Source organism: Agelaius tricolor, unplaced genomic scaffold, assembly GCF_023055355.1.
Source record: "Agelaius tricolor isolate 1412-34295 unplaced genomic scaffold, bAgeTri1.0.p SCAF_52, whole genome shotgun sequence".
NCBI lineage: Eukaryota > Metazoa > Chordata > Aves > Passeriformes > Icteridae > Agelaius > Agelaius tricolor.
In genome coordinates, this window is record NW_027269312.1 from 2,419,802 (window position 1) to 2,447,284 (window position 27,483).

Genomic DNA, 27,483 nt, shown 5'->3' on the forward strand with positions numbered 1-27,483 from the left:
GACTGATGCCAGGTCTGTCACATGTGTAGGTGCCACTCTCGGTGACAGTGAGGTGTTCAGGTCCCTCCTGCCCCCTGTGCTGCCCATCCTTGTACCACGTGGTGGCACCGGGGGTCCCCAAGCCCTGGCAGGTCAGTGTCACCCGGTCCCACAGCACCGCCGGCCTCCAGGGGGGCTCCACCAGGAGCTGTGTGGTCTGGGCACCTGTGGGTGACAGGGGACACCAGCCTGCCAGGGCCAGCATGGGGCTGGGGACAGTGGGGTGGGGCCATGGCATCCCCTGAGGACTCACCATTGAGGCCGAGGGTCTGGGCTGGAAGGGAGAAGGGACAGGGCTGGGTGAGGGTCATGGGGACACTGTGGACACCCCATGTTTGCACACATCACCTCCACCAGCCCTACAGCACCTTTCCCCACAGCCATAAATCCATGGCCCTGTGCCCATCATCCCATTCCAATGGCACCTGTTCTCCCAGCCCATCCCCATGCAACATGGCCCTTGTCCCTGTCCCTGCATCCCTGTTCCCCTGTCCCTGTCCCCCCCTGTCCCCAGCTACCCAAGCCCCAAGCCTCTTTCTGCCACATCCTTGTTCCCACATCTGTACCCCCCTGTTCCTGTCCCCACATCCCAGTTCCCCTGCTCCTGTCCCTAAAGCCACCCCACAACTCTGGTCACACTGGGCTCCATGCCCTGCTCTGGCTCTGCTGGCATTGGGGACCTCAGGGCCCCGCAGCCCCCCTGTGCCCCCTTCCCTCCCCATCCCCGGGGTGTCAGGCCCATGCCCAGGGCACTCACCCCACAGGAGCAGCGCCACCTTCCCGGCCATCCCGGTGTCCCCAGCCATGTGCACTGGCTGTCACTCGCTGCTGTGGCCACCGCTCCCCTGGCTGGCAGCCCTTTGGATGAAGGGGAAGGAAGCGAGGTCACGTCTGTCCCCATGTGTAGGTGGCCCTTGGTGGGGGCAGGGTGGGGACGCTGTGGGACATGGGAGGCAGGGTGGGACATGGTGGGGACATGGTGTTGCCAGAATCTGGAGTCTAAGGCTGTGTAGGGAGCCAGGGATGGGTGTCCAGGGGAATTGGGTGTCCAGGGATGGGGTCCCAGGGAAATGGGGGTCCCAAGAGTTGGGTGGACTCAGACTTGGGAATGAGGGTCCCAGAACAATGTGGCCTGCAGGGATTTGTGATCATGGGATGGGGGCCATGGCATGGGGGTGCTAGGGGAAAGGGGGTCCCTGTGAGAATGGGGGCCCTGGGGAAATCAAGGTCCCCAAGGGAAGGGGTGTCCCAGGGACTGGAATTACTGGGATGCGGTTCCTTGGGGTTGGAGATCCTGGGGAATTGCAGTCCACGGATGGGGGTCTCAGGGAAGGGGGGACAGAAGGAAATTGGGTCCCAAGGTTGGGGTCCCAGGGAAATGGGGGTGCCAGGGATGGGCAGTGGCTGGGGGGGCCTGGGGGTCACAGCTCCTTCCCTGGATGCCTCAGATTTTGGGGTGATGTGGGGCCCCGCAAAATCACCCCTGGGGTGTTCATTTCCTGGCCAGGTATTGCATGAGGGTCCTGGGTAGCTCAGCCTCTGTGTCCTCCCCTGCCCCTGACTTTTTCCTCTCTTTATTTCTTTTTTTTCCTTATTCTCCTTACTTTTTGCCATGTCCCCTCACCTCTGATTCCTGGCTCAGCAATCCTGGGAAGCACCTGAGCAGTGAACGGGTTGGGGGGATCCAGGGGAGGGGGAAATGGGGAGCAGAGGATGCAGGGAATGGTGGGGAGGCTGTGGGAGATGCAGGTGCTTGGCTGTGCCCCCTCAACACTTTCAATTTCCTTTTCCTGGACAAAAAGGAAGAGGCCGTTTGTGCTGAGAGTCAGATGGGAAAGGGGTGGTTCTGTCCTGGGGTGGCACATCCAGAGGCTCCTGTCCTGGGGGGATCCTGTCCCAGGGGGTGACACATCCTGGCATGGGGGGTCCTGTCCCAGGGGGTGGCAGTTCCGGAAAGGTCCCTGCACATTCCTGGCCGGGTGCCTGTCCCAGGGGTGGCACATCCTGGGGACCCCTGTCAATGCAAGGCTGGGGCCCAGCCATGGCCCAGCCCCACTGCACAGGGATGGCCATTGCCCAGCCCTGCTCTGCCCAGCCCCAGGTGGCAGCCAGCACCTGAGGGTCCCCTCTGCCCCCTTGGCTTTGATTCTGGCAGCTTTAGAGCTGCTGCAGAGGGGAGAATTCTGTGGGTGGAAAAAGGCCCTACCTGTGGTTTGCTCAGCTCTGCAAGAAGCACAGAACCCAAAGGGAGCCCAAGCAGTGGCTCTGGGGGGGCCTTTGATGGTTTTCAGAGCAGGCCTGGCTGGAAACTGCCCCTGCAGGGGCAGCTGTGGGGGAACCAGTCCGGAAATGCAGGAATTGATCATTTTGTCACTCTCAACAAGGGACTGAGAGAGCCCCAGAACTGCTGCAAATCCCACACCGATTTTCTCAACAACCTGACCTGCACAGTTCTTCTTGAACAAAACCGGCAGCCCTTTGGAACCTCGTGGAAATGTTTGTGTTCTGGATTTGCACACCAGAAGAGAAGGAAAAGTGTGGAAATATTGAGCAGGGGTTGCACACAAGGGGCTGAGGAACGGGGGTGTCACAGCAGGAGCAGGGAGTGCCCAGGCAGGGGAATTCAGGGCAGGCTGGAGTGCATTTACCAGGGAATCAGACCCTGAGGCACACAGGGGCATTTCCACAGATTCCTGTGCACTGTCCCAAGCATGGACAGAGCTTGACCCCTTCCTCCAAGAGAAGTCAAACAAGTTTCAGGGTGGGAACGAGCAAAATGGGAAGAGTTCCTAAATATGGTCCAAGAAAAGGCTTCCTTAGGGGCTGGGTTGCTGCCCAGCAGGCAGGGAACAATCCCATGGAGCTGTTGGACACTCAGGGAGATTCCACCCTCTGTGTTATCCACAAGCAAACGCTGCTGTGGGATGCAGCAGGGGGCTGCTAAAGGGAACCAAAAAGTCTCATTTCACTGTGATTTGTTTGTGGTTTTATTGTGGTTTTTATATCCACTTATTTGTGTTTTTATTGTGTTTTGATTTCCTCTTGTTGGGAAAGCAATGATTAAAAGGATTCTATAAACCAGAGCATTTTATACCTTGTCACTTTGATTTTTCAGGAGTTTGTTTTTTGTTCGGAAAATAATGGTATAGGGAAAGATTTATGCCTTTTTTCTATGGATGTATAATTTTGTCACAGTCAATTGGGCATCAAATGTTTCCTGAGATTGGTAAGACAGGAAATTTGGGTGACAGGAAAAGGCCCAGGGATTTGTGGGGCAGAGACCCAGAGCCTCCCAGGACAAGCCTGGGGTGCCCCAGGGTGGGATCTGCGCTGGGCTCTGAGTCATCTCAAAATCTGAGACCAAAATATGACCCCAAAATTGTCCAAAGCAATTGGGCATCGGGGAATTCAACCAGCTTGATCCTGGGATTTACCATCATCAGGGCAAGGTCATAAAAGATGCCTCCTTAAGTTTGGGCACCCCAGAGGTCACAGGGCCCCACTGGGGACAGCGGGAATGCTTAAGGCCCACCCAGGACAGAGGACCCCAGGATGTGCCACCTCTGGGAAAGGAATCCCCAAGGATGTGGCACCCCCAGAACGAGGAGGAGCTCCCAGGGACAAGAGGCTGGGACAAGACCCGGGTGTCAGCACAGCAGAGCTGCCCTTTTCCCTAAAGGCTGGACCCCTCTGGATGTGCCCCCTGGACAGAATTCATGTCCTTGCCTCAGCACAAACCGCTGCAGGAAAGAGAAAGAGTTGGGGGGTCACAGACAGGGAGCCCCATCCCCCACAGCCCTGAAACCACTGCCTGCACCCCCAAAACCCTTTTTTCCCTTCCTGGGATTCTCCTAGCTGTTCCCTGGGATGGTTCAACCAGGAAATACAGGAAGACAGGAAAAAGTCCAGGGGTGAGTGGGGCAGAGACACAGAACCTCCCAGGAGAGCCATGGGGTGCCCCTGGGTGGGAGCTGTGCTGGGCTCTGAGTCACCCCAAAATCTGAGGAACTCCATGAGGGAGCTGTGACCCCTGTGGCCACCCAGCCACTGCCCATCCCTGGCACCCCCATTCCCCTGGGAACCCAACCATGGGACCCCCATTGCCTTGGTCTCTCCTCCCTGGGACCCCCATGCCAGGACTGACATTGTCCAGCCCCACCATTGTCTTAATCCCATCCCATGGGCTGCTTCTTCCCCCGGAACCCCTATTCGCGAGGGTCCCTTTTTCCCCCTGCAACCCCAGCCCTGGCACCCACATGCTATGACCCCAAATCCCTGGGGACCATGTTCCCAGAGCACCCCCATCCCTTAATGCCCCCAGGCATGGAAACTCCAATTCCAGTGGACCCTCATTCTCCTGGACATCCATCCTTGGTTCCCCACATCCCCTGAGCCCCCAACTCTTGGCAACAGCATCCCCCACCATGTCCCCAGGCTGTCCCCACCCTGCCCACAGCCTGTGCCCAGCTTGTGGCCACCCTGCCCCCACCAAGGGCCACCTACACATGGGGACGGACGTGACCTCGCTTCCTTCCCCTTCATCCGAAGAGCCGCCAGCCAGGGGAGCGGTGGCCACAGCAGCGAGTGACAGCCAGTGCACATGGCTGGGGACACCGGGATGGCCGGGAAGGTGGCGCTGCTTCTGTGGGGTGAGTGCCCCAGGCACGGGCCAGACACCCCGGGGATGGGGAGGGGAAGGGGCACAGGGGGGCTGTGGGGTCCCCTGGGGTCCTCAAGGCCAACAGGACATAGAGCCCAGTGTGACCAGAGTTGTGGGGTGGCCATGGGGACAGGAACATGGGATACACACAGCGGAACTGGGATGTGGGGACAGGGACAGGAGGATGGAGTTGTGGGGACAAGGATGCTACAGAAGGAAACTTGGGCCTTGGGGAGCTGTGGGGACAGAGACAGGGGAAGAGGGACACAGGGATGCAGGGACAGGAACAAGGGGACAAGCACCATGTGCTTCAGCCATGGGGACAGGTGCCACCGGAATGGGACCATGGGCACAGGGCCATGGGGATGTGTCTGTGGGGCTGGCAGGGGTGACCAGTGCCAGCACAAGGTCCCCATGCCTGAGCATGGGTTGGCTGCTGTGTCCCTGTCCTTGAGACCTCTGTGCCACACCAATGCCCCCACTGAGAGCTTTTTATGGGACAGCCACCACACCCCCTGCCCCTGTGCCTCCTTCCCTGCAGTGCCACCCCCACCCAGCCCTGTCCCTTCTCCCTTCCAGCCCAGGCCCTCGGCCTCGCTAGTGAGTCCTCGGGGGATGCCATGGCCCCACCCCAGTGTCCCCAGCCCCACACTGGCCCTGGCAGGCTGGTGTCCCCTGTCACCCACAGGTGCCCAGACCACCCAGCTACTGGTGGAGCCCCCCTGGAGGCCGGCGGTGCTGTGGGACCGGGTGACACTGACCTGCCAGGGCTCGGGGACCGCCGGTGCCACCACCTGGTACAGAAACGGGCAGCATTGGGGACAGGAGGGATGCACCAATGTCAGTGTCACCCTGAAACGCACCTACCGGTGTGACAGACCCGGCACTGGGCTCAGCCCCCCTGTGACTGTCTCAGAAGGTGAGGGGGGTTTGGCTGTCCCCAGCCTGGCACCCACGGGGACCCCAAGGGCTCTGGGTGGGCTCTGCTCCATGGGTCACCTCCTGTGTGACCAGACCCCATCCCCTGCTCTGGGGAGCCAGAGCATCCCAGAGCAAGAGGACCCTGTTTGTGGAATTGATGACCTCTGGTGCATTGGGTGTGACTTAATGAGGTTCCTGATGTCAGTGGGACCCTTCCGATCCCTGTGATGTGATGAATCCCCTCTGTCCCCCAGATGATCTGGTGCTGCAGGTGCCGGTGCGGGAGCTGCTGGAGGGGGACACGGTGACACTGCGCTGCCGGGGCTATTGGAAGAGCACGGTCACCTCGGTGTCCTTCTACCACGAGGGGAAGGAACTGGGGGTGTTCCCCGATGTCACTGAGATGTCCCTGTCCCCTCTGCAGCTGAGCCACAGTGGCCACTACAGCTGCAGGGGCAAGGTGGGATCCTCGGGGTGGAGGGAGTCACCACCAGTGACAGTGACAGTGCACGGTGAGCACCACAAAGTCCCCACCCTGACACCCCCACAGCCCCTCCTCAGGGACTCGGGGCCAAAATTCCCTCTCCCCTCTCCTTCCCTGAGCTCTTCTTGGTGCCGGTGCTGGAGGGTCCCCCCGAGCCCATCCTGGGGGCCCCCCTGACTCTCAGCTGCCTCAGCACCCCCAGCCCCCTGCAGCCCCGATCCCCCTCCTGCACGTGTTCTACCAAGACGGGAAGATGGTGGGAGACCCGCAGGGGTCCCCACAGCTGCTGGTGCCCGCCCTAGGGGTCTCCCACTCGGGGAATTACAGCTGCCAGCTGTGCCCTGAGGTGGGGGGCGTGGGGAAAAGCAGCTCCAGGCTCCATGTCATGGTGCACAGGGAGTGTGGGATGGGCACAGGGAGCCCCCACAGACACCTCGGGTCCCCTGATTGGGCATCTCCAAGTCCCCAACAAAAATTTCCTTGGTCCTTCCATTACTCCCCTTGTGCCCACACCCTTCTGTGTTATGACCCCATTCCTGACATCCCCCATCACACCCATCCCCCATCCCTGTCCCCCCACACCGGCTGCCAGCCCCTCCCTGTGCCCTCAGCCTGACTGTGTCCCTGCAGTGCCCGTGGCCGATGCCACCATCACCCCCGGTGCCCTGGACATGACACTGCAGGACAGAGGGACACACAGGGACACAGGTGGGGTCCCACGAGGTCACCAGGGAGTGCAGGACCTCTGGGGTCATGGGTGACCCTGATGTGTCCCCCTCTGTTTCTTCCAGTGGCCGCAGGGGTCAGTGGGGCCCTTTTGTTCCTGCTCCTGCTCCTGCTCGTGGGTGTCATTGTGGCCTGGAACTGGTGGCACCGTGTGGGTGGGTGACAATGGGGGGACGGGGGTCCCAGGGGACTGTAGAGGCCCCCGTAATTGGGGAACGATAGTGTGGCATTCACAATCCCAGAGTTGTGACATTGACTGGGGGTGCTATAGAGCTTGGGGAGGTGCTGGAGGGTTGTTCAGGGATGCTGGGAGTTCTTTCAGGGGCCCTGGGGGTGTTTGGGGGGTCTCTGTCCCTCCTGGGACTTGGGTACTTAAGGCTGAGTTGATTTGGGGTACGGAGGATGTTCATGAATTTAGGGGGGCTCCAGGGATGCATGAGGGTCCTGTTGAAGATTGAGGGTCCCATGGGAGTTCAGGAATCCTGAGAGCAGTCAGGGCCCTGGGGACCCCACAGTCACCCCTCCCCTCTTTCCTCTGCAGCTGCCAGGAAGAACCAGGAAAGGTGAGTGGGGGTCTCAAACCACACACTCCCTATTTTCCCCAACCCCCAAGACCTCCCATTCCCTGCCCCCTCCCCACATCCCCTTTATTCCCTCAGGGCCCTCCCGGATCCCCCAGGACCCCCAGAGGAGGGGGAGGTGCTGTACACCCATGTCGTGGTCACCAAGAGGGCAGGGGGTGAGTACGGGCGGGACACACGCAGAGGGACACGTCACCCACGAATGTCACCCCACCCAGATCCCACAGCCCGTGTCTCTCGCAGCATCCCCCCGTGCCACCACCCTCCAGGATCCCCAGGTGACCTACACGGAGCTGCAGGGACCCCAGGGGTGACCGCGGGAACCCGGTGACATCTACGGGAATGTGCTGTGACACTGGGGGGAACTGGGGGCACTGGGGGTCCCCACCCATGGGCACCCACTCGTGTCTGTGCTGCCACTAAAAACTGCCCCTCTCCCTCCCTGCAGGGGCACAAACATCCCAAAAGTGCTAAAAGATGAACAATTTGCTGAAACAGCAATGAGAGAGAATGAAACCAACAGCAACAGCAACAAGGTTCAGTGTCCAAATTTTCAAACAAGGAACAATTTCCTTGGAAAGCTCCCAAAAGGGAACAAACCTCAAGCCTTTTCCGCCAGCACATTTCTCTCAACAGAGGAACCTGGCAGGGCCCTGGAACTTCCTTCCTGCAATGGCCAACACAGCCTTCAGGAGGCTCTGGATTCTCTTGTTCCCTGTCCCAAACCCCTCCTCTGCCCTGTTCCCTACACGAGGATGTCACAAAGGCCCCGTGGGGGTTCTGGAGCCTCCCCCTTTACCAGGGCAGTCAGGATCAGGCCATGGCACAGGGCGGGTGTCAGAGAATGGAAAAGTTTGATGTCTGGTGACATTCTGGAACACCTGTCTGTGGTAGGGGTGAGTCAGGCCTTGCTTTTGGTGAGACAGGGCCCTGTCTGTGCATCAGTCTGTCAGCCATGGTACACTGGGGACAGTGTGACGCTCTGCCAATGCCAGCTCCTGAGTGGGCCGGGTGACCAGAAGTGCCAGCTGGGGAGAGGGCGCTTGGTGGCCCAACTAGCTCAAAAGGCAGAGCCTGTGCTGGCCAAGTCGCTGACCCTGTCTCCTCTTGAGGTGTCAGTCCTATTCACACTGGAACTCAGGAGTTGGCATCTCATTTAAATGAGAAATGTCTGCCAAAGAAAGTGGGAACCTTCCTAGAATGGAAAGAAAACCCATCTCTAAAACTTTTTTTAATTTCAAAAATTTTTTGTCTTCCAGACCAAAATATATGGAAAGAAATAACAGCTCTTTTCTAGGAAATTTATAAACCGGAACAGAACAAACAACAGAAACCCAGAACTTTCCCTCCCGCTCAGCGCTGTTGGTTTTTGTGGCAGTTATAACCGCGGCCAGCAGGGGGCGCTGCAGGGAGCACTCCCGGCCAGCAGGGGCCGCCCCGCTCCAGCTCCATCCCCTCAGGGGCCATGGCGGCCTCGGGCGGGAGGCAGGAGGGCAAATCGCTCCTTTTGCAAACTCACGACCACCAATCGGTCCCGGCACCACCACCGGCAGCGGGCAGAAGCCGCCAAGGCAGCAGGTTGGATCCCAGTGCCCACTGGCAGCGTAGCAGTGTCCTGGGGCCAGGCACACGCCCTGCACAACACCCGCAACCGCTCTCCATGATCCCGAATGGAAGGAAAGCAGCACCTGACCCTTGACTGGTTTTGGGTCCACAGCAGCACCTCTGGTGGTTTTACACCACAATTCCTGCAAATCCTCAGCCTTTCTCTCCCTTTTCCTCTTTCAGCCCTGTCACAGCCAATCTGCAAATGTTGAATTGCTCTGGAATGTTGAGGAAAGCTGATGTTCAGTCCTGGCTCTGCCCGGGCTCCTCAGGGGGAGGCTCCAGAGCACATTTGGAGTTCCTGCTCTTCCTGGGCCACTGCTGGTCCCATCTGCAGGGAAAGGAAGAGCAGATGGAGCGCAGAGCCACAATTCCAAGGGCTCTGCAGCTGCCGCTGGAGCACAGGGACAGCCCTGGCCGGGAGCAGTGCCTTGGGAGGGAAAAATGGGGAGTAATTGGATCTGGTTGGTCCAATGTCCCTGTTCTGCTCAGGGACCAGCAGACCCTTAAGGAGGTGTTGCAATTAGTTCTGGAGTTCCTAAAGTTCAGCCATGCTCCTAAAACATCCCTGTGCACAAACACAGGGTTCTGGTGCCTCTCCTGAGGATTTTGGGATCCTGCAGCTGAGGCAGCAGCAGCTAGGGCAAGTGGGCCACTGGAACAGCACCTGGCCACGGAGAGGAGCAGGAGTGCCGGGAATTCTGCAGGGTGCTCAAACGAGGGCCACAGGGCACCGCTTGCCATTCCTGCTCCCCCCAGATTTTGGGACAGAGCAGTGACACTCATCGGGCTCCCAAACCCCTCAGGGCTCAGGCACAGCCTCACAGGAGGTCCCAGCCCAGGGCTTGGGGATGATTTGGGCACTCTCGGGCTCGTTCCCGACAAAGGGCAGCGCTCCGGGAGCGGTCGGCACATCCCGAAGGAGCAGCCCGGGGCTGCTGGAGCCCGAGTGCTGCAGGCAAGGACGGCGTAAGGGAGCCGGGCCCCGCTCAGCCGGCGCTGCCCCAGGAACGTCTCATCCTGCAGGAGCTCGGCAGCCTCTGCCGGTGCCGGCCCTGGGGCTGTCGGGGGGCGCGGCCGGAGGGGCCGGGGGGCAGCGGGTGGGAGGGGCCGGGATGGAGGGACCGGGACCCCCCTGGAGAGCCCCGAGCGTGGAGGGAGCGAAACGGCGGAGGGGAGACCTCAGGACAGGGGGGAGCAGAGACCCTGCGGTGGGGTCTGCGGAAAGGAGGGACCGCAATGGTGGTCCCGGAGCACCGGGAAGGGGCCCAGCTGCCATCGCGCTGCGAGTGCCGGGACGGTCGCATGGTGTCCGAACCGACTGTGGCAGCGTGTCCGAAGCCACTGTCGCGATGTGTCGGGACCGAGCGTTGCCAGGGTAAGGCCCCCACAGCTCCGGGAAGTGGAGGGGGACCCTGGAAGGGGCGGGGCAGGGGCGGGGCAGAGCCCTGTCTATTCCCTGTGCCCTGTGCATGTGAGGAGGGCAGGGATGGAGCAGCTTTGGGAACACCTGGAATCCAGACAGGGTCACTCCCTACAGCCCCACCACGGCCGCAGGCAGAGCCACTGCTCTCTATTCCCTCACTTTTCCCTCTTGTCAGGCAGCCGAGCAAGAACCCAAATATTCTTCCCAGGACATTCCAAAGGGCTTCAGGTTTGAGACAGGAAGGAGGAGGGACCCAGTCAGGTTGTTGTGCAAAACATTATTGTGTTTGCAGAAGTTAGGGAGCTATCTCAGACACTTGCTGCTAGGGAAAAGTGATCAATTGCTGCATTTCCGGACTGCTTCCTCCAGAGCTGCCCTTGCAAGGGTGGTTTCCAGCCAGCCCTGCTCTGAAAACCATCAAAGACCCTGGCAGAGCCACTGCTTGGGCTCCCTTTGGGGTTTGTGCTTCTTGCAGGGCTGAGCAAACCACAGGCAGGCCTTTTTCCCCCACAGAATTCTCACCTCTGCGGCACCTCCATAGACTCAGAGCCCCTCAGAATCTCTCTGCGGCGACGCCCAGGCTGCCGGCACCTTGTGGGGCCTGTGCTGGGCTTGGGTCCCCCCAAAATCTGAGGCACCCAGGGAAGGCACTGAGACGCACAGGCCCACCCAGCAATTGCCCATCCCTGGGAACTCCATTCCCATGGGAACCGACCATGGGACCCTCTTTCCTTGTGTCCCACCCTCCCTGGTACCCCCATCCTAATAACGACATTCCCCAGGATCTCCATGGCCCAGGACCCCATTCCCAAGGAACTCTCTCCTGTTCATTTCATCTCCTGCAATCCTCCTTCCCCCTGGACCTTCATTCTACCAGGACCCCCGTTCCCATGGGACCCCCCTTTCCCCCAGCATCCCCATCCCCTGACCCCAAATCCCTGGAGCCCACATTCCCCTGGGACTCCCATCCCTAAGTCCTCCCAGCCCTGGGCACCTCCATTCCCATGGCACCCCCATTCCCAGTGACTCTCCCTCCTCAGCACCCCCATTCCCAGGGACCCCATCCCTGGGAACCCCATTCCTCTGGACACCCATTCCCCATTCCCAAACATCTGAGCCCCCCACTCCTGAGAACCCCATGTCCCACTGTGTCCCACCCAGCCTTGTCCCCATCCTGTCCCCACCCTGCCCACAGCCTGTGCCCAGCTTGTGGCCACCCAGCCCCCACCAGGTGCCACCTATGCATGAGGACGAGACCTGACCTCTCTTCCTTCCCCTTTGGCCAAAGAGCCACCAGCCAGGGGACAGCCACCCCCGGCAGCGAGTGACAGCCAGTGCACATGGCTGGGGACAGCGGGATGGCCGGGAAGGTGGCGCTGCTCCTGTGGGGTGAGTGCCCTGGGCAGGCGTCTGACGCCCTGGGGATGGGCTCTGGTGAGGGAGAGATGAGTGGGTAGGGGGCACAGGGGGGCTGCGCAGTTCCTTGAGATCCCCAGGGCCACCAGGGCATGGAGCCCAGTGTGACCAGAGCTGTGGGATGGCCGTGGGGACAGGAAAAGGGGGACAGGAACAGGGGAACTTGGATGAGTGCACAGGAGCATGGGATGGAGATGTTGGGACAATGATGTGGCAGAAGGAACCTTGGGGCTGGGGCAGCTGTGGGGACAGGGACACAGGGCTGCAGGGACAGGGACAAGGGGACAAGCACCATGTGTTTGGGCCATAGGGACAGGTGCCACCAAAATGGGATCATGCGCACAGGGCCATGGGGATGTGTCTGTGGGGCTGGCAGGGGTAACCTGCGCCAGCACAGGGTCCCCATGCCTGAGCAGGAGTTGGCTGCTGCTGTGTCCCTGCCCTCAAGACCTCTGTGCCACACCAGTGCCCCCAATCCCTTTTTCAGGGACAGCCCCCACCCACAGTGCCATCGTGCCTCTGTCCCCATGGTGCCACCCTCACCCAGCCCTGTCCCTTCTCCCTTCCAGCCCAGACCCTCGGCCTCACTGGTGAGTCCTCGGGGGATGCCATGGCCCCACCCCGCTGTCCCCAGCCCCACGCTGGCCCTGGCAGGCTGGTGTCCCCTGTCACCCACAGGTGCCCAGACCACCCAGATCCTGGTGGAGCCCCCCTGGAGGCTGGCAGTGCTGTGGGACCGGGTGACACTGACCTGCCAGGGCTCGGGGACCGCCGGTGCCACCACGTGGTACAAGGATGGGAGGCACTAGAGGCAGGAGGGATGTGACTCCTTCAAGGTCACTGAGAGTGACACCGACATGTGTGACAGACCCAGAACTGGGCTCAGCCCCCCTGGGACAGTCTTAAATGGTGAGGAGTTTTGGGAGTCCTGTGAGAGTCAGTCTGAATTTTCCCTCATCTGCCTCCCGATCCTCATTGGGGAACCACTGAAGAGAAGACCCCCCCTGTCTAAAATCTCTGGCTCTGAAGGAGAAAGTCACATGCCAACAAGGCCCTGAGACCTGAGAGCATTGCTAAGTTTTTGTTTTCACATGTGTTGTTTGCTGTATGCTACACTGAGCCCAATGAGAAGAAGAAGGGGGCACCGTGCCCTTTTTGCAACAATAGCCTTGGAAGCTGTCCCACCTCTCGGCCTGGCTGGACTTTTCCTGAGTTCTGGGTGGTCCCCTGCAGAAGACCCTTCTCACTCATTTGCAACCACCGTGACAGACAGACTGAGATGTAAGAAGCCTTTCCATCAAAGACTGAGACATGACCCCTTTGTGAGAAGGCTCCCTCTCCTCCTTCCAAGGACTGGGACTGAAACCCCCAACCCGGCGGAGATGCGCGGGGGGAGGCAAGCTGACCAAAGCAAGATGGATGTTGCAGGTGTGAGCATTGGACCATGAACACAATGGCTCTCGCCCACTGCTGAGAACATGGACTGTGTGTACCCTTTGCAAATACCATTCCCCTTCCCCCATCGAAAGAGAGTAGAATTGGAGCCCAGATGAATTGCACCTCTGAGATCTCCACGATGTAACAGGCAGATCCTCAGCTGGACTGTACCAAAGGACTTCGTCTTTACGTTTGGTAGCTATATTCCCCCTCTTTCTCTCTCTTTTTTCTCTCTCTTTCTCTTTTTCTCTCCCTTAATCTCTCTATCGCATTTTGCTATGGTCATTCAATAAAGGTGCATTTGTTTTGATTATTACTGCAAATCCCCTGTGCCCTGTCAGTTTTTTTTTCCACTCTGAGATTAATCCACGAACCATCTCGAAACTCATTCGTAAGGACGGATCGTGACACCCCAGCCATGTGCACTGGCTGTCACTCGCTGCTGTGGCCATCACTCCCCTGGCTGGTGGCTCTTCGGATGAAGGGAAAGGAGCGAGGTCACATCTGTCCCCACGTGTAGTTGGGCCTTGGTGGGAGGAGGGTGGGGATAGGATGGGGGCAGGGTGGGGACCTGATGGGACATGGGGGTGATGGTGGCACATGTTTGTGATGGTGGGACATGGAGGGCACATGGTGTTGTCAGAATTTTGAGGCTGAGGCAGTATAGGGGGCCAGGGATGGGTGTTCAGGGTAATGGGAGGCCCAGGGATGGCATCTCAGGGGAATGGGGGACCCAAGGATTTGGTGGACTCAGGCTTGGGGTGAGGGTCCAAGAACAACGTGGCCTCCAGGGATTTGTGATCATGGGATGGGGCCGAGGGATTGGCATGCCATGGGAATGAGATTCCTGGTAGAACCAAGGCCCCCAGGGGAAGGGGGATCCCAGAGGCCAGAATTACCAAGCTGGGGTTCCTTGGGAATTAAGATCCTGGGGACTGCCAGCCCTGGGATGGTGGCCCAGGGAAGTTGGGATGGAAGGAGTGGGGATCATATGGCTGGGGTGCCAGGGGAAGGGGGTGCCAGAGATGAACAGTTGCTTGGGTGGGCTGGTGGGTCACAGCTCCTTCCCTGGGTGCCTCAGATTTTGGGGTGAATCAGGGCCTAGCGCTGCACCCCTGGGGTGCTCGTTTCCTGGGCATAGGGGTCCTGGGTAGCTCTGCTACTGTGCCCTTGACTTTTTTGAGTCTTTATTTATCTTTTTTCTTATTTTCCTCACTTTTCTGCCAGGTCTCATCATGCCCCGTTCCCAGCTGAGCAATCCTGGAGAGCACCTGAGCAGGGAATGAGTTGGGATGACTCAGAGGAGGGGGGAAACGGGGAAGTGGGGGGTGCAGGGAAGGGTGGGGAGGCTGTGGGGGATGGGAGTGTCGAGCTGTGCCCCCCAACACTATCTCTCTCCTGCAGAAGAAGGAAGAGGCCGTTTGTGCTGAGTATCATGGGGGTGGAGGGTTCTGTCCTGAGCAGCAAATCCAGGGGGGGTCCTCTCATGAGAGGATCCTGTCCCAGGGGGTGACACAGCCTTGCATGGGGGGTCCTGTCCTGGGTATGGCAGTTCCAGAAATGTCCCTGCACATTCCTGGCCGGGTGCCTGTCCCAGGGGTGGCACATCCTGGGGACCCCTGTCAATGCAAGGGTGGGGCCCAGCCATGGCCCAGCCCCACTGCACAGGGATGGCCATTGCCCAGCCCTGCTCTGCCCAGCCCCAGGTGGCAGCCAGCACCTGAGGGTCCCCTCTGCCCCCTTGGCTTTGATTCTGGCAGCTTTAGAGCTGCTGCAGAGGTGAGAATTCTGTGGGTGGAAAAAGGCCCTGCCTGTGGTTTGCTCAGCCCTGCAAGAAGCACAAACCCAAAGGGAGCTCAAGCAGTGGCTCTGTGAGGGCCTTTGATGGTTTTCAGAGCAGGGCGGGCTGGAAACTGCCCCTGCAGGGGCAGCTTTGGGGGACCCAGTCTGGAAATGCAGGAATTGATCATTTTGTCACTCTCAACAAGGGACTGAGAGAGCCCCAGGACTGCTGCAAATCCCACACCGATTTTCTCAACAACCTGACCTGGACCCTCCTTCTTGAACAAAACCTCCTGCCCTTTGGAACTTCCCAGAAAGAATGTTTGTGTTCTGGATGTGCACACCAGAAGAGAGGGAAAAGTGTGGAAATATTGAGCAGGGGCTGCACACGAGGGGCTGGGGAACAGGGGTGTCACAGCAGGAGCAGGGAGTGCCCAGGCAGGGGAATTCAGGGCAGGCTGGAGTGGATTTACCAGGGAATCAGACCCTGAGGCACACAGGGGCATTTCTACAGATTCCTGTGCACTGTCCCAAGCATGGACAGAGCTTCTCCCCTTCCTCCAAGGGAAGTCAATCAAGTTTCAGGGTGGGAACGAGCAAAATGGGAAGAGTTCCTAAATATGGTCAAAGAAAAGGCTTCCTTAGGGGCTGGGTTGCTGCCCAGAAGGCAGGGAACAATCCCATGGAGCTGTTGGACACTCAGGGAGAGTCCACCCTCTGTGTTATCCACAATCAAACGCTGCTATGGGATGCAGCAGGGGGCTGCTAAAGGGAACCAAAAAGTCTCATTTCACTGTGATTTGTTTGTGGTTTTATTGTGGTTTTTATATCGACTTATTTCTGGTTTTATTGTGTTTTGATTTCCTCTTGTTGGGAAAGCAATGATTAAAAGGATTCTATAAACCAGAGCATTTTATACCTTGTCACTTTGATTTTTCAGGAGTTTGTTTTTTATTGGGAAAATAATGGTATAGGAAAAGATTTATGCCTTTTTTCTATGGATGTATAATTTTGTCACAGTCAAAAGGGCATCAAGTGTTGCCTGAGATTGCTAAGACAAGAAATTTGGGTGACAGGAAAAGGCCCAGGGATTTGTGGGGCAGAGACCCAGAGCCTCCCAGGACAAGCCTGGGGTGCCCCAGGGTGGGGTTTGTGCTGGGCTCTGAGTCATCTCAAAATCTGAGACCAAAATATGACCCCAAAATTGTCCAAAGCAATTGGGCATCGGGGAATTCAACCAGCTTGATCCTGGGATTTACCATCATCAGGGCAAGGTCATAAAAGATGCCTCCTTAAGTTTGGGCACCCCAGAGGTCACAGGGCCCCACTGGGGACAGCGGGAATGCTCAAGGCCCACCCAGGACAGAGGACCCCAGGATGTGCCACCTCTGGGAAAGGAATCCCCAAGGATGTGGCACCCCCAGAACGAGGAGGAGCTCCCAGGGACAAGAGGCTGGGACAAGACCCGGGTGTCAGCACAGCAGAGCTGCCCTTTTCCCTAAAGGCTGGACCCCTCTGGATGTGCCCCCTGGACAGAATTCATGTCCTTGCCTCAGCACAAACCGCTGCAGGAAAGAGAAAGAGTTGGGGGGCTCACAGACAGGGAGCCCCATCCCCCACAGCCCTGAAACCACTGCCTGCACCCCCCAACCCCTTTTTTCCCTTCCTGGGATTCTCCCAGCTGTTCCCTGGGATGGTTCAACCAGGAAATGCGGGGAGACAGGAAAAAGTCCAGGGGTGTGTGGGGCAGAGACACAGAACCTCCCAGGAGAGCCATGGGGTGCCCCAGGGTGGGGACTGTGCTGGGCTCTGAGTCACCCCAAAATCTGAGGCACCCCATGAAGGAGCTGTGACCCCCGTGCCCACCCAGCCACTGCCCATCCCTGGCACCCCCATTCCCCTGGGAACCCAACCATGGGACCCCCATTGCCTTGGTCTCTCCTCCCTGGGACCCCCATGCCAGGACTGACATTGCCCAGTACCACCATTGCCTTGATCCCATCCCATGGGCTGCTTCTTCCCCCAGAACACCTATTCCCGAGGGTCCCCTTTTTCCCCCTGAACCCCCAGCCCTGGCACCCACATGCCATGACCCCAAATCCCTGGGGACCATGTTCCCACAGCACCCCCATCCCTGAATCCCCCCAGGCATGGAAACCCCAATTGCAGTGGACCCCAATTCTGCTGGACACCCATCCTTGGTTCCCCACATCCTCTGAGCCCCCCACTCCTGGCAACAGCATCCCCCACCATGTCCCCAGCATGTCCCCACCCTGCCCACAGCCTGTGCCCTGCTTGTGGCCACCCTGCCCCCACCAAGGGCCACCTACACATGGGGACGGACGTGACCTCTCTTCCTTCCCCTTCATCCGAAGAGCCACCAGCCAAGGGAGCGGTGGCCACAGAAGCGAGTGACAGCCAGTGCACATGGCTGGGGACACCGGGATGGCCGGGAAGGTGGCGCTGCTCCTGTGGGGTGAGTGCCCTGGGCACAGGCCTGACACCCCGGGGATGGGGAGGGGAGGGGGCACAGGGGAGCTGTGGGGACCCCTGAGGTCCCCAATTCCAGCAGTGCTAGTCCATGTTAACCACAATGGACCTTGGTGTGACTGGGGATGTAGGGTGGCTTTGGAGACAGGAATAGGGGGGCAGGAATTTGGGGATGGGGATGTGGGCACAGGAATGTGGGGACTGGCACCTTTGGGATCAGGTAGCTCTGTGGATAAGGACAAGGGAACTGGGATGCCGGGACAGAAGGGGACAATAACCATGAGGATGTGGCCATGGAGATGGGATCATGGGGATGGGATCATGAGCTGGTGGGGGTGACCTGGGCCAGCATGGCTTGTGTCTGTGGTGTCCTCATGCCCGGGGTATTCACAGTGTCCCCATGTTCTGCCTCAGCCCAGGGTGGCCTCAGTGTCCCTGTTCCCAAGGTGTTTGTGTCACAGGGATGTGGTGCATGGGTGGCTGTGACACAGACATGTCCCCCTGCAGCGAAAAATCTTTTGGGGACCACCCAGACACACTTTCCCACAAGAAATGCTGTCCCCATTGGGACAGTTTTTGGGGACAGCCACCACACCCTGTACCCTGGTGCCTCCTTCCCTGTAGTGCCACCCCCACCCAGCCCTGTCCCTTCTTCCTTCCAGCCCAGACCCTCGGCCTCAATGGTGAGTCCTCAGGGGATGTCATGGCCCCACCCCACTGCCCCCAGGTCCACACTGGCTCTGGCAGGCTGGTGTCCCCTGTCACCCACAGGTGCCCAGACCACCCAGCTCCTGGTGGAGCCCCCCTGGAGGCCGGGTGTGCTGTGGGACCGGGTGACACTGACCTGCCAGGGCTCGGGGACCACTGGTGCCACCGCCTGGTACAAGGACAGTAAGCCCTGGGGGCAGAAGGGACCTGACCACTTCACTGTCATCGTGAGTGGCACCAACATGTGTGACAGACCCGACACTGGGCTCAGCCCCCCCATGAGAATCTCAGATGGTGAGGGGGCTTTGGGTGTCCCCAGGCTGGCACCTGTGGGGACCCCAAGGGGTCTGGGTGGGCTCTCCTCCATGGGTCACCTCCTGTGTGATCACAGCCTGTCCCCTGCTCTGGGGACATCCCAGAGCATCCTAGGCTGGGAGGATCCCCATGCTGGATATGGGGACCCCTGGTGCACTGGGTGTGACCCTACGGGGGGGTTCCGGTGCCATCAGGTGTGACAGGACTCCTCTGTCCCCCAGTGTGGCTGGTGCTGCAGGTGTCAGTAGAGGCACTGCTGGAGTGGGACATGGTGACACTGTGCTGCTGGGGCTGGCGGAACCTCAATGTGAAATCCATGTCCTTCTCCCACAAGGGGAAGAAACTGGAGGGGCTCCGCAATGGGACTGAGCTGTCCCTGTCTCCTCTGCAGCTGCACCACAGAGGTTGCTACAGCTGCAGGGGCTGGGTGAGGTCCTGATTGTTGGAGGAGTCAGCACCTGTGACAGTGACAGTGCATGGTGAGCATCCCAGAGCATCCCAGTGTGGGGGGAGCCCCGTGTTGGAAGTGGGGATCTCTGGTGTGCTGGGGATGACCCAATGGGGGATGCTCATGCAAACAGAACCGCCGGTGTGACAGGACCCCCGTGTCGCACAGCCCAGTTAGAGTGGCAGGTGTCAGCGTGGGAGCTGCTGGAGGGGGACACGGTGACACTGCGCTGCCGGCGTTGGCAGAACAACCCAGTCACCAAGGTGTGATTCTACCATGGAGAGAAGGAGGTGGGGAGGTCCCTCAGTGGGGCCGAGCTGTCCCTGTCCTGCCTGCAGCTGCACCACAGTGGCCACTACAGCTGCAGGGGCTGGGTGGAGTCCAAAGTGTCACCATGGGCGCTCTCAGCACCAGTGACAGTGACAGTGCAGGGTGAGCACCCCCACAGCTGGAACTCCAATCTCCTGACACCCCCAAAAGCACAGCCCAGTGGACTCAGAGTCACAGTCCTCACCTCCCCTCTCCTTCCCAGAGCTCTTCTTGGTGCCGGTGCTGGAGGGTCCCCCCGAGCCCACCCTGGGGTCCCCTCTGACTCTCAGCTGCCTCAGCACCCCCAGCCCACTGTGGCCCCAAGCCCCCCTCCTGCACGTGTTCTACCGGGACAGGCAGGTGGTGGGGGGCCCACAGGGGTCCCCGCAGCTGCTGGTGCCCGCCGTGGGGGTCTCCCACTCGGGGAATTATGGCTGTGAGGTGCACTCCCAGGGTGGGGCTGTGCGGAAGAGCAGAGCCCGGCTCCGTGTCACAGTGCACAGTGAGTGTGGGGATGGGCACGGGGAGCCCTCCCAGCCTCCTGAGGTCCCCTGCCTGGGCACCTCCATGTTCCCCAGACACTTTTGTTTCGTCCCCCCACATCTGCACTGTGTCACCTCACCCCTCTGTGGTGTGACCCCATCCCTGACATCCCCCACCACAACCATACCCCCGTCCCTTTTATCCCATTCCCGGCTGTCAGCCCCTCTCTGTGTCCTCAGCCCCGTCTCTGTCCTCGCGGTGCCCGTCGCCAATGACACCATTACACCCGGTGTCCTGGAGGTGACACTGCAGGACACAGGGACACACAGGGATGTAGAGAGCTTTTGGATAATGGGTTAGCTGAGAAAGGACATTTCGATGTGATACCGATGGATAAGGATAGGGGAAACAAGCTGGGGATTGTGTGAGCAGTGTCCAATCACTGACAAAGGTCATAGTGACCTTCTCTGAAACGGGAAGACGGGGGAGAAAATCGCTTGCCAGAAAATGTAGATATCCTAGGTAGAGAAGCTAGAAGAATGCAAACATAGAAACAAAATAATCATTAGAGCATAGAAGTAGGTGTGGTTGATCTAAGTGTGCTTTAACCAATAATGAGCTCAGCTTTTGCAATATGTATAAGCTTCATTAACACCAATATAAATATGTGTGAGTTTTCAATAAACTTTGGGATTTGTCATCCACGCATATTGTGTGCTGCAATTCCTCCGCCGATCACGACACAGGGATACAGGTGGGGTCACACGGGGTCACCAGGGAGTGCAGGACCCCTGGGGTCATGGGTGACCCTCATGGGTCCCCCTCTGTTTCTTGCAGTGGCTGCAGGGGTCGGTGGGGCCCTTTTGTTCCTGCTCCTGCTAGTGGGTGTCATTGGGGCCTGGCACTGGTGGCACCGTGTGGGTGGGTGACAATGGAGGGACGGGGGTCATGGAGAGAGGTGGGAAGGGCCCCACAGAAGGGGGCCATAGGGCGGCACCCACAGCCCCTGACTTGGGAGGGGCTGAGCCCCCAGTGTCCATGGCTCAGAGCCCTGGGGAGCTGTTGGAGGGTCCTGCAGGGATGTTGGGGGTTCTATCAGGGGTTCCCCTCTCTGCCAGGCTCGGGGTTCTGGGGGCTCAGGCTGTTGGTGCAAGTGGGGGGGCATCAGGGATACTGGGGGGCCTGGGGAGGATTGTGTGTCTGGTGGTGGTTCAGCATTCCCAAGGGTGGATGGGGGCCCCTGGGTCTCCAAAGTCACTCCTCCAGTTTTCCTTTCCAGATGCCAGGAAGCACCAGGAAAGGTGGGTGCAGGCTCCAGCCATGATACACCTTTTACCCAAACCCCCAGCACCTCCCATCCCCTTCCACACACCCCCTTATTCCCACAGGGCCCCCCAAGACCCCCTGGCACCCCCGCTGGAGGATCCTCAGGCGACGTACATGGAGCTGCAAAGGCAACCGTGGGAGCCCAGCGACATCTATGACAATCTACACCAAAAGTTGTGATGCTCTGGGAAGCAGGAGGCACTGGGTGACACTGGGGGTGCTCCCTCCATGGCTCCTGTGGTTGCCCATCCTTCCAAGGGAGGTGGTCATGGGTCAGGGGGAGGCTACACAGGGCACCCTGTGCTCCCCATTTCCTCTCCCACTACCCCCAAGGGCTCCCCCATCCCTTTGCTCGTACCTGCAGGGGCTCCCCAGCCCCATCCAAGTGCTCCAAGTACCCTCAGGGACTGCCCCATTCTCTCCCCACAGTGCTTGCAGTACACCCAGGGCTTCCCCATTCCCCCTCCCACTACCCCTGTCCCATCCCACTGTAAAAGGGGGAGTCGGGGAGGATTCTTGCTGAAAGGTTTCTCAGATGAAAATGAAGCACAAACATGGCAATATTATATCTGAGAACTGTTTATTGATAAAGGAGGGTAAGGGTTCTTACCAAAGGGGGAGAGAAGGGAGTAGAAAGGGAAGAGGACAGAGAGAGAAACAGAAGACAGGGACAGCGTTACCGCAAGAAGCCCGGGCGCTCTGTGGGCATCAGCTCGGCAGATGGAGTGTGTGTGCTGCAAGCCAGGGCGAGCCCACATGGCTTTTGTGAGTGGCTGGGCGTGATTTCCAAGGACGGCACCTGCGCGTCTCTGGCATTGCGAGCGATGGCTGCAGGGGCTGCTGCGGGCTGGCTGCGGGCTGGTGCTGGGCACTGGTGGCTCTGGGCTGGCTGCCGCAGGCTGGGGCTGCCGTGGGCAGGTGCAGCAGGCTCGGGGCTGTGGGCAGCGTGGGAAACGCGGCAGAGGCGGCGGGTGGGTGCAGGCAGCATCCGTTCCATCGGGGAAGCAATGAAGGAACGTCCAGGAGGAGCAGGAATGAGCTGCCTCGGGGAAGCAGCGAAGCAGGGAAGAACGGGTGCGGAGAGGGAAGAAGGACCACCGGGAGGAAAAGGTGAGAGCGGGGGGGAGTATGTGTGATATTTTTGCCTGACAACTGGGTGGAGTGATGCACCTGACTCCATCTTTTCAGAAGGCTAATTATTTACTTTATTATACTATATTATTCTATATCATATTACATTGCATCTAAACTGAATCTGCCAAGCACTCAACTGCACTCCACTGCACACAATCTCATGACTGTCAGCCAACAGTCCCCACACACACACACCTGGATTCAATTGGTCAGTGAATCAAAATACTCACACCAGAATCCAGTTACTAATTCCCTTCAGGTACACAATCTTCCACAATGCATTCCACTTGTGAAAAACACAGGAGCAGTAAATGAGGTAAGAATTGTTTGGATCATTTTTTGCTTCTCTCAGTGCTTCTCCGAGGTTATGAGAATGTGAATCCCACAGGGGAGGAGGGCCAAGCTGACCCTCCGAGCAAGCCCCTGATCCCTCCAAGAAACCCAAAGCAAAACGCTCCTGTTGTGTCACAGTTTGCTGCTTTGATTTGCAAAGGCTCCTCCCACAGCCCGATTTCCCGGGCTTTTTTCCCCAGACATTTTTCCCAGGCATCTGTCCCACCAGCCAGTGGGGGTCACTCACAGCCCTATCACTGAAGCTTTCTCTCCCCTGATTCTCTGTTGTGTGAAGCCTCGCCAGGGACAGGGTTCCCAGCACATGGACAACCACAGAGTAATTATTCAGACATGTGTAGCATATGTTAAGACATAAATCAAATTCAGATTTGTTCCTCTTAACCCCAGTGTGCTTAGTGGCTCTGCAATCCCCCTCCCAGTGCTCCCACTAAGGTGGCCTGCTGGTGCCCATCCCAGTTCCAAAGGGGTACAGGACCTGGTTCCCTGCTCCTGGGACAAAAATGCAGCTCTTTTGTTAAACTGGCAGAAATGATGTTTCTTTGTTCTGCTCTGTCAAGGCAGCTGAACAAGGTGGGAACCTCCCTTGGAATGGAAAATACAACCCCCATCACTCTGAACTATTGTAACATTGAAATTACGAGGCTTTTAGGCAAAGATGTGAGAACAGGAATAAGAGCTCCTTACTGGTATGTATTGTGAGAAACAAGTAAATGGAAGTTGACTTTTGCTGGATATTATATGAATTGATATTACATTATTGATGATATTGTTGATTAAATTATGTGATGTTTTTAGTGTTGGGACAGTGATGTGTATTGTGGAGTGGCTGATGTTGTTGGGGTGTCCATTTAAGACTCGGGCCCAGCCGGGGCACAGCCATGGCCCAGCCCCACTACACAGGGATGGCCATTGCCCAGCCCTGCTCTGCCCAGCCCCAGGTGGCAGCCAGCACCTGAGGATCTCCCCTGCCCCCTTGGCTTTGATTCTGGCAGCTTTAGAGCTGCTGCAGAGGTGAGAATTCTATGAGGGAGAAGGCCTGGCTGTGGTTTGCTCAGCCCTGCAAGAAGCACAAAGCCCAAAGGGAGCCCAAGCAGTGGCTCTGTGAGGGCTTTTGATGGTTTTCAGAGCAGGGCTGGCTGGAAACTGCCCCTGCAGGGGCAGCTGAGAGGGAACCAGTCCAGAAATGCAGCAATTGATTATTTTGTCCCTCTTGGCAAGGGACTGAGGGAGCCCCAAAACTACTGCAAAGACAACAACACTCTGCTCAACAAGCTGAAGTGGGCCTTGATTCTTGAACAAAACCTGCGGCCTTCTGAAACCTCATGGAAAGAATGTTTGGCCTCAGGCTGTGGTCATCAGAAGAGAGAGAAAAGTGTGGAAATATCGAGCAGGAGCTCTGGCCATTGTGGGGAGTGACCCTGTCTGGATTCCAGGTGGCCCCAAAGCTGCTCCATCCCTGCCCTCCTCATCTGAGTGGTGTAAAGCCACCAGAGATGCTGTTGTGGACCCGAGACCTGCCTGGGGTCAGGTGCTGCCTTCCTTCCATTCAGGATCATGGAGAGCAGTCACGGGTGTTGTGCAGGGAGTGTGCCTGGCACCAGGACACTGCTACGCTGCCAGTGGGCACTGGGATCCAACCTGCTGCCTTGGCGGCTTCTGCCCGCTGCCGGTGGTGGTGCCGGGACCGATTGGTGGCCGTGAGTTTGCAAAAGGAGCGATTTCCCCTCCTCCCTCCCGCCCGAGGCCGCCATGGCCCCTGAGGGAATGGAGCTGGAGCGGGGCGCCCCCTGCTGGCCGGGCGTGCTCCCTGCAGCGCCCCCTGCTGGCCGCGGTTATAACTGCCACAAAAACCAACAGCGCTGAGCGGGAGGGAAAGATCTGGGTTTGTGTTGTTGGTTCTGTTCTGCTTTATAAATTTCCCGGTAAAGAGCTGTTATTCCTTTTCCCACATTTTGGCCTGCAAGCCTCATCATTTTTCAAATTTAAAAAATTTTAGACATTGGTCTCTTTCCATTCCGAGAAAATTCCCACTTTCCTTGACAGAGATTTCTCATTTAAATGAACGTCTTGACCCACCCCTGCCTCACACAGCTGTTCTAAAATGTCTCCAGTCATCAAATTTTCCTGTCTTTGACAACCCGCCCTGTACCATGGCTTGATCCCGACTACCCTGGCAAAAGGGGAGGCTCCAGAACGCCCACAGGGCCTTTGTGAGATCATCGTGAGGGGAACATGGCAGAGGAGAGGTTTTGGACAGGGAACAAGAGAATCCAGAGCCTCCTGAAGGCTGCTTTGGCCACCAGAGCAAGGAAGGTCCAGAGCCCTGCCATTTCCTCTGGTGGAGAAACGTGCTGAGGGAAACATCTGGGGTTTGTTCCTTGTTGTGGCTTTCCCTGGAAATCGGTCCTTGCGTGACCATTTGGACTGTCAACCTTGTTGCGGTTGCTGTTGGTTTCATTCTCTCTCGTTGCGGTTTCAGGAAATTGATCTTCTCTCAGCCCTTTGGGATCTTTGTGCCTCGATGGGGTGCAGGAGGGGCAGTTTTTAGTGGCAGCACAGACACAAGTGGGTGCCCATGGGTGGGGACCCCCAGTGCCCCCAGTTCCCCCCAGTGTCACAGCACATTCCCGTGGATGTCACCGGGTTCCCACGGTCGCCCCTGGGGTCCCCGCAGCTCCGCATAGGTCACCTGGGGATCCTGGAGGGTGGTGGCACCGGGGGACGCTGCGAGAGACACGGGCTGTGGGATCTGGGTGGGGTGACACTGGTGGGTGACGTGTCCCTCTGCGTGTGTCCCCCCCGTACTCACCCCCTGCCCTCTTGGTGACCACGACGGGGGTGTACAGCACCTCCCCCTCCTCTGGGGGGGCCAGGGGATCCGGGGGGCCCTGAGAGAATAAAGGGGATGTTGGGGGGGGGCAATGGGAGGCCTTGGGGGTTGTGGTAAAAGGGGAGGGTGTGGTTTGAGACCCCCACTCACCGTTCTTGCTGCTTCCTGGCAGCTTCAAAGCAAAGAGGGGAGGGGTGACTGTGGGGGTTCCCCGGGGCCCTGACCCCTCTCAGGATTGTTGAAACCCTACAGGACCCTCAATTTTCCTCAGGACCCCAAAACATCTCTGGAGCTCCCAGAATCCATGAACCTCCCCAGTGCCCCCTACCAACTCAGCCTCAATATCCAAAGCCCAGCAGGGATAGAGACCCCCCCAGATACCCCCAGGGCCCCTGAAAGAACCCCCAACATCCCTGCAGGACCCTCCAGCACCTCCCCAAACCCCATCAGCACCCCCAGCCAAGGTCACAGTTCTGGGGCTATGGGTGCTGCCCTATTGCTCCCCAACTCTGGGGGCCTCTACAGCTCCCTGGGACCCCTGTCCCCCCATTGTCACCCAGCCAGGTGGTGCCACGGGCGCCAGGCTACAATGACACCCACCAGCAGGAGCAGGAACAAAAGGGCCCCACCGACCCTTGTGGCCACTGCAAGTAACAGAAGGGGACACATCAGGGTTACCCTGAACCCTGGGTGTCCTGCACTCCCTGATGACCCCGTGTGGCCCCACCTTTGTTGCAGTGTCACAGCCACGAGCAGCTCAGTGCTGGGTGCCTGGAACACGCAGTGCAGGTCCAGCTGGTTGGTGGCCACACACCGGTAGGTGCCTGAATGTCCCACATCGATGTCTCCAAGATCCAGGAGGGGACCCCGGGCCACCTCCTGCCCGTTGTGCAACCAGGTGAATGTGAGAAGGGCTGATCCCACCTGCACCGAGCAGCGCAGCGTCACCGTGTCCCCCTCCAGCAGCGCCTGTGCAGGCACCTACAGCACCAGCCCGTCTGGGGCACAGAGGGATCCTGTCACATCCCATGGCACCAAGACCTCCCCACTGGGTCACACCCAGTGCATCCGGGGTTCCCAATGCCAACACTGGGATCCCCCCGGTCTGGGATGCTCTGGAATGTCCCCAGAGCAGGGGACGCGCTCTGTTTACACAGGAGGTGACCCATGGAGCGGAGCCCACCCAGAGCCCTTGGGGTCCCCGTGGGTGCCAGGCTGGGGACACCCAAACTTCCATCACCATTTAAGACAGTCACAGGGGGGCTGAACCTGGTGCCAGGTTTTTCACACTCACAGGTGCCACTCTCAGTGAAAGTGAAATGGTCAGGTCCCTGCTGCCCCCATGGCTGCCCGTCCTTGTACCAGGTGGTGGCACCAGCGGTCCCCAAGCACTGGCAGGTCAGTGTAATCCGGTCCCACAGCAGCACAGGTCTCCAAGGGGGCTCCACCAGGAGCTGGGTGGTCTGGGCACCTGTGGGTGACAGGGGACACCAGCCTGCCAGGGCCAGTGTGGGGCTGGGGACAGTGGGGTGGGGCCATGGCATCCCCTGAGGACACACTAGCGAGGCCGAGGGTCTGGGCTGGAAGGGAGAAGGGACAGGGCTGGGTGGGGGTGGCATTGCAGGGACAGACGCACATGTGTCACGGGGTGTGGTGGCTGTCCCCAAAGTGTCCCCATGGGGACAGCCGTTCTTGTGAGAATGTGCGTGGGGGTGGCCCCCAAAAGATTTGGCAAAGCAGGGGGACATTTCTGTGTCACAGCCACCTGTGCACCACATCTGTGTGGCACAGATACCCTCGGAACAGGAACTTGTCCCTTTCTGTCCCTGCATCCCAGTTCCCTTGTCCCCCACCCTATCCCCGCAGCTACCGGAGCCCAAAGGTGCCAGTCCCCACATTCCTGTCCCCACATCCCCATCCCCAAATTCCTGCCCCTGTTCCTGTCCCCAAAGTCACCCTACATCCCCAGTCCAACCAATGTCCACTGTCGCTAACACGGACTGGAATTG

The 27,483-nt window shown here is 58.7% G+C and overlaps 1 protein-coding gene across 1 annotated transcript in view; it reads left to right on the forward strand.

The window, feature by feature from the left end:
- The first annotated feature begins 3,988 nt into the window (after positions 1 to 3,988).
- The window catches only part of LOC139604570 (Fc receptor-like protein 2), a 43,272-nt gene continuing 19,777 nt past the window's right edge, over positions 3,989 to 27,483 (forward strand). The window contains exons 1-6 of the mRNA XM_071455696.1: positions 3,989 to 4,003; positions 4,588 to 4,669; positions 5,279 to 5,299; positions 5,388 to 5,618; positions 5,875 to 6,132; positions 19,571 to 19,849. Of these exons, the coding sequence (XP_071311797.1) occupies positions 3,989 to 4,003; positions 4,588 to 4,669; positions 5,279 to 5,299; positions 5,388 to 5,618; positions 5,875 to 6,132; positions 19,571 to 19,849 (886 nt within the window). The remainder of the gene's footprint in view (positions 4,004 to 4,587; positions 4,670 to 5,278; positions 5,300 to 5,387; positions 5,619 to 5,874; positions 6,133 to 19,570; positions 19,850 to 27,483) is intronic.